The 6,000-nt window shown below is 47.7% G+C and overlaps 1 protein-coding gene across 1 annotated transcript in view; it reads right to left on the reverse strand.

Moving 5' to 3' along the window:
- Positions 1–6,000, reverse strand: part of LOC113747211 (glutamate receptor ionotropic, NMDA 1-like) — a 45,638-nt gene that overhangs the window by 11,752 nt on the left and 27,886 nt on the right. Inside the window, exons 11-18 of the mRNA XM_027286021.1 lie at positions 5,515–5,679; positions 4,943–5,061; positions 4,708–4,820; positions 4,474–4,622; positions 3,570–3,727; positions 3,261–3,422; positions 2,317–2,426; positions 2,043–2,188 (exon numbers count right to left, since the gene is read on the reverse strand). Of these exons, the coding sequence (XP_027141822.1) occupies positions 2,043–2,188; positions 2,317–2,426; positions 3,261–3,422; positions 3,570–3,727; positions 4,474–4,622; positions 4,708–4,820; positions 4,943–5,061; positions 5,515–5,679 (1,122 nt within the window). The remainder of the gene's footprint in view (positions 1–2,042; positions 2,189–2,316; positions 2,427–3,260; positions 3,423–3,569; positions 3,728–4,473; positions 4,623–4,707; positions 4,821–4,942; positions 5,062–5,514; positions 5,680–6,000) is intronic.

Here is a 6,000-nt window from a genome sequence, read left to right on the forward strand (position 1 = left end):
TCACTCTGTCTACCATCAAATATCATTCCACATACAGGTCTCATCTGACTATTCATTCACATTCTGTCCTCATCACCCTCTCTCTCATCATATGTCCTAATCACCTCTCCTTACATAGGTACTCATTATCCTCTCACTTCACATCTGTCTGAATTCTCCTGCGCATCACATATCTGTACCTTAATGGTTCCTCTCTTCACATCTGTTATCGGTCTCTCTTCAAATCTGTCGCATCTTCACTTCGCCTTCACATCTGTCCTCATCTCCTCTCCTTCACATCTGTCCTCATTTCCTCTCCTTCACATCTGTCCTTTTGACCTTGTGAGGTTTTCTATCAAGGTCAAGGAAAAGTGGTTATGAAAGGACTTAGGAGCTGATTTTTTGACTACTATTGATTATATATATTATATATCTTTACCTCTCCTTCAGCCCTCCAGCGCCCCCCTGAGGAGGCTCTTGTCTATCACAGGGCAGATCTTGGAGTTTCAGTGTCATCCTGAACGATGAGTTACATCATGACTGTCCTCCTCCTCCTTCGTCTTCTTCTTCTCTGCTTCCAGGAGGACTGAGGTTTCACCTCGTCATGATCAGTCTAAAAACAGCTCGTCAGCACTTCCTCTCACTGAGAGCTGCTGCTGTGTTTCATGTGCTGATCCTTCCTCGCCTGAAGACACAGCTGTTTGAAGTGCTAATCATCCTCCACTAGCTGCTAGTCTTTGAAGTGCTAATCCAGGCAGAGCAGTGATGATTATTAATGTAGTCTGAGTCGAGCTCAACATCTGGAACAAAGAGTCACTGAGAGAAGCAGCACTGTGTACGACAGCTTCCTGTTCCTGATTTAGATCAACACAAACACTGAAACCAACAAAATTCATCACAAAAAAAGACGACAATGTTTCCAGATCACCTGAGTCATTTTTGTCTTGGTCCCCTGAAGACAGTCCATAGAGACACAACATGGAACATCACATGTGCACGTATCATGTGACATCGTGCTATCGTCCTGTCACGTCAGTGTTCAGCTCAGATTTTGGCTCCTTCGTTCGTCCACAGAGACAAAGTTTGATTTGATCTTTTACGAGCTCTGCAGCTGCAGTGCTCGCTTTCACAACGTACTTTGAGGTTAACCTGTCACAGGATGAGACGAGGTTTCATTTAACATGCATGCTGCATTTGTTCATGTATGTAACGTGTCGTCTCCTGTTTCTGTTGGATCAGACAGCTGATGGGATGAATCACCATGACGACAGCAAGGCAGCACGCTGAGCGAACAGGAGGTCAGTGGATGAATCCTGCGGACACGACAGTCCTGCTGTCTGGAAAAATTCCCATCATGCCTTAGTGAGCCGCTCTGTGTCGTGTTGTGAAGAACAGACAGAATCAAAACAAAACAGGAAACCTGCTGTTATCAGCCATAAACAGGACGTGGAGTTCTAAAAACACTCATATGGAGGGACTTGTAGTGGATACCTTCCAGTAAACACGGCCAGACCGAACAGAACCTCTGAACCGGCAGTGTCCAGTCTAACAGTGAACACAGCAACAGAACCTCTGAACCGGCAGAGTCCAGTCTAACAGTGAACACAGCAGTGTCCAGTCTAACAGTGAACACAGCAACAGAACCTCTGAACCGGCAGTGTCCAGTCTAACAGTGAACACAGCGACAGAACCTCTGAACCGGCAGTGTCCAGTCTAACAGTGAACACAGCAGTCTACCGAGGTGGTTTTCTTGCCGGGTTTGGCTCCTGGCATCCCGGGCTGAGTCACGAAACTGTAACGACAACCCTTCACCTAAACTAAACTAAACTCTCATTTAGCCTTTAACCTGAGCAGTAGCAACAGTTAACATTCATTCATCCATAACTACAGGCTAAGAACATATAAAACATTTAAACCTGCGAGGTCAAAGAAACATAAAAACAGAGCAGAGAGGTCAGAACAGGTTACAGTAGAGTTGAGTAGAGTTCAGTAGAGTGCAGTAGAGTACAGTAGAGTGCAGTAGAGTTGAGTAGAGTTCAGTAGAGTACAGTAGAGTCTGGTACCTGCAGGTTCTTCCTCCAGACATTCACGGCGGCGAAGGCGAGCTGCATCTGTTTCCTTCGAGCATCTTTGTGTCGTTTGTAGGCGATCTCAATAAAGATGAGGAAGATCCCGGCAACTATGCCACCAGCAACCAACATGAACACACCTGAAGAGGACAGGAGAGGACAGGTGAGGTCTTTTTAAGACCTTCTTGGCACCTCTTAAAATCCTTCATTGGTCCAACAGAAATGTGTCCAGACTGGTCACTTGGTTGTCCAGAGGCCCGTTTCCTACCTGCCATGTTCTCGAAGGTGAGGGTAGCGGGGGCGTTGCTCCTGGAGTCACACTCCTGGTATCGAACCCACGTCTTGTCGAGATCCTCCATGAAGCCATTCTCATGAGAGCTGAGCAGGGACAACGAAACATATTGAGAGTATGACCCAAATTCAGGGTACTGATCGGGGAAGACCAGGGTATGTCAGCAGGGAACCAGAAGGGCATTAGAAGGTGATCAGGTATCCAAAGTATCCACAGGGTTAGGGTTAGGGTATTGGTTATTGTATAAGCAGGGTATCAGTACAGTATCATGAATGTGGGGTGGGGTGAAGTGGGGTACCAAAAGGGAAGCAGTGGGGTGTGTATCACATGGGTATCTTTAGGGTATCAGCATATCAAATGAGACTCAGTGGGATTTAAGACAAGTAGAGTATAGATAGAAGAAGAAGAAGGCTATGAAGATGGTATAAGTATCAACAGGGTACCAAAAGGGCATTAGAAGTACTAGCAGGGTATCAGTAGGGTATCTTTAGGGGATAAGAGTGTCAGTGGGGTTATAAATAGAAGATTAGGAGGGTATCAGAAGGGCATTAGAAGGGTATGAATAGGGTATGAGTGAAGTATTAGTAGGGTACCACAAGGGTATGGAACGTATCCATAGGTTAGGGTACTAGCAGGAGAGAGAGAGAGGAAAAAGGTGAATCAGTCGGGTATCAAGGGTAAGGGTATCTTTAGGCTAAGTATCAGACAAGATGGGTACAGGTAGAAGAGGGTACCAGGGTGTAAGGATGGTATCGGCAGCAAAGGGGTATCAGTCAGGTATGAGAAGGGTATCAGATGGGGTATCAGTCGTAGTGGTATTAGGGCAACAGCATATTAAAAGGGTATAAGTAAAAGTCAGGACTGTCCTCAGCAGGGTATCAGTAGGGTACCTGTAGATCGTCATTGGGGTGTTTTTTTACCTGAGAATAGCCAGAGAAACGTTCTGTTTCCACGGGCTGTCTTTCCTCATTCCAATCCCGAATCCAGAGCGAAAGAAAAGCTCTCCTGTCGTCACCAGATCGCACTTCTGCGACGCCTCGAACTCCAACACAGCGCTGTCCCAGATGAAGGCATGAAGCTTACTACAGGAGGGGAGGGATTAGGGTATGTGGGAGGTGGAGATCAGTGGATGCAGGTGGGCCACACCAGTCTACAGTATCACATCTCAGAGCTACAACAACTCATTTCAGGAGTGTATTTTCGGGTTGCTAACTGCATAAAGATCCTACTTGTCTCTGACGGCCTGGATGGCCTCAGCAGCACTCTCGTAGTTGTGTTTCTCCATGTGCCGGTACATGGTGCTCAGCTCCACCTGCCGTCTGAAGTAGATATCCACCGAACTCTGCTTCACTGTGGCGTAGATGAACTTATCTGATGGGTTACGCAGCTAAAAACAAGCACAGCATAGAACACAGAGTCAGAAGTGAATGTTAAACTTATGAGGAAACATCTCTGTGTTTGCTACAAGCTAACTGTACCTGAGTGTTATGGACTGAGCCTTCCCTGTTAGGAAGGTGTGCTTAGGGTGTTTCAGAGGGGTATCAGTGTAAATAGGGTGGAGGGGGTTTCACAGGAGTATCCAAAGAGAAAAGTGGAGCACTTGTCGGGTATCGAAAAGTGCTAATGTGCCTGTGGTGCACCTCAAGGCTCTATCTTAGGCACTACTTTATATTATATTTTGTTCACTGTGTTTAGAAACTTTTCTATGCTGATGACACTCTGTTATATGTTCTAATCTCTCCTGCTGCCTTTCTGACATTAATTAGTGGACTATGGCAAAACGTGGTGAACAGAAATAATCCTGTTAACTTCTCTCAATCTTTGACCTCCATCGCGTGACATTAAGTCAACTGTTGTTCAGTCGTGTTATTTTTTCACCTCAAAGCTTATAAGATTGTCTGCGCTGTTATTTTTCTTGTTTAGACGTTACTCAGTCTTCCCTCCATCAACAATCCAGAATGCTCCTGCTGGATCACCCAGATCACAAGACCAGGTCTCTACAACAGACCTACTAACCCCCCTATGAGAGGAGCCCTCTTAGATCCGCTGATGATGGCTTTCTGGTCAGATGGAGGGCAGATATTTACTCAGTAATGGTTCTGAACACAGTTGAACTGATGGACCGGGTCTCACCCTGGGGTCATTGATGCCAGTGATGCGCTCCTCAGGCCGGTCCAACACAAGGAAGGCTGCCAGGTTGGCAGTATATGAAGCTACGATGATCATAGCGAAACCTGCCCACACCATACCCAGAATCCTGGCTGAGAAACTCCTGGGAGCTCCTACGGCAGAAGACAGACAGACGTCAGCACCGTGAGGACGAGGACGACCTGAGGATGACCGGAGGACACAAGGACCAACACTGACCTTCTCCTATCCCAGAGTTCAGCAGTACTCCCCATGAGAACCACATGGCGGAGGACAAGGTGAGGGCGTCTTCTTCTTCTTCTTCACTGTTTACTTTGAACCTTCCAAACGGGCTGCAGACAGACAGACAGACAGACAGACAGACAGACAGACAGTTTATAACATCAGGACTGTCTGCAGCCTGTGTGTGTGTGTGTGTGTGTGTGTGTGTGTGTGTGTGTGGGCGTGGCCTCACCTGAACCGGTCTAATAGGTAAAGCATCACTGCCACCACATGGACCGACAGACCGACTAACAGCCACAGCGTGCTCTGGAACGGCTGCATGAACGAGTCCAGAGTGCTGCGAGGGATTTCCTGAATACACAAACACACAAACATGAGTGGACCCTGCTGGTTCTGGATGGTTCTGGATGGTCCTGGTCCCAGTCCAACATGGTTCAGCCCCCGGACATGTTGAGGCGTTGTGATGAAAACTATTGACGTGTGTCCTGCTGTGGAGCGATGGATCCCCGGCTGTGAACCGGGTCAGACGGTCACATCGGGTCAATACGACTCCAACACACTCTGAATAATCTGCTCGGTCTGATCCGGACCGTTGTGGTTCAGTGGAGCTCATTCACCTGAAGGCTTTTGGGTCAAGAGAAAGAATGAGATCAGAACTGTCCACAAGGTTCTGGACCGAACAAGGAGCTCTTGCATTTTTGAAGTGAACCGACAGAACCAGAACCAACAAACTGAAGCCTCCTGAACTTGTAAGCAATAGAAACTAAACCAGAACCAGAGACTCTTGATCCAAAACCGGCTCACCTTCTTGACGAGGATGGTGAGTCCCTGGTACTTGAAGGGTTTGGAGAACTCGATGTACTGAGCGCGCTCATTGTTGATGGTCAGTGGAGCGACGATCATGTCAGCCAGACCTCCGAGCAGCTCCCCCATCATCCCGTTCCACTCCTTCTTATTACTGTTGTTCACCTGCAGGGGGACGGAGACACACCTGAGACCAGAGCAACACACCTGAGACAGTCCAACACACCTGAGACCAGAGCAACACACCTGAGACCAGAGTAACACACCTGAGACCAGAGCAACACACCTGAGACCAGAGTAACACACCTGAGACAGTCCAACACACCTGAGACCAGAGTAACACACCTGAGACCAGAGTAACACACCTGAGACAGTCCAACACACCTGAGACCAGAGCAACACACCTGAGACCAGAGTAACACACCTGAGACAGTCCAACACACCTGAGACCAGAGCAACACACCTGAGACCAGAGCAACACACCTG

Source organism: Larimichthys crocea, chromosome XIII (genome assembly GCF_000972845.2).
Source record: "Larimichthys crocea isolate SSNF chromosome XIII, L_crocea_2.0, whole genome shotgun sequence".
Taxonomy (NCBI): Eukaryota; Metazoa; Chordata; class Actinopteri; family Sciaenidae; genus Larimichthys; species Larimichthys crocea.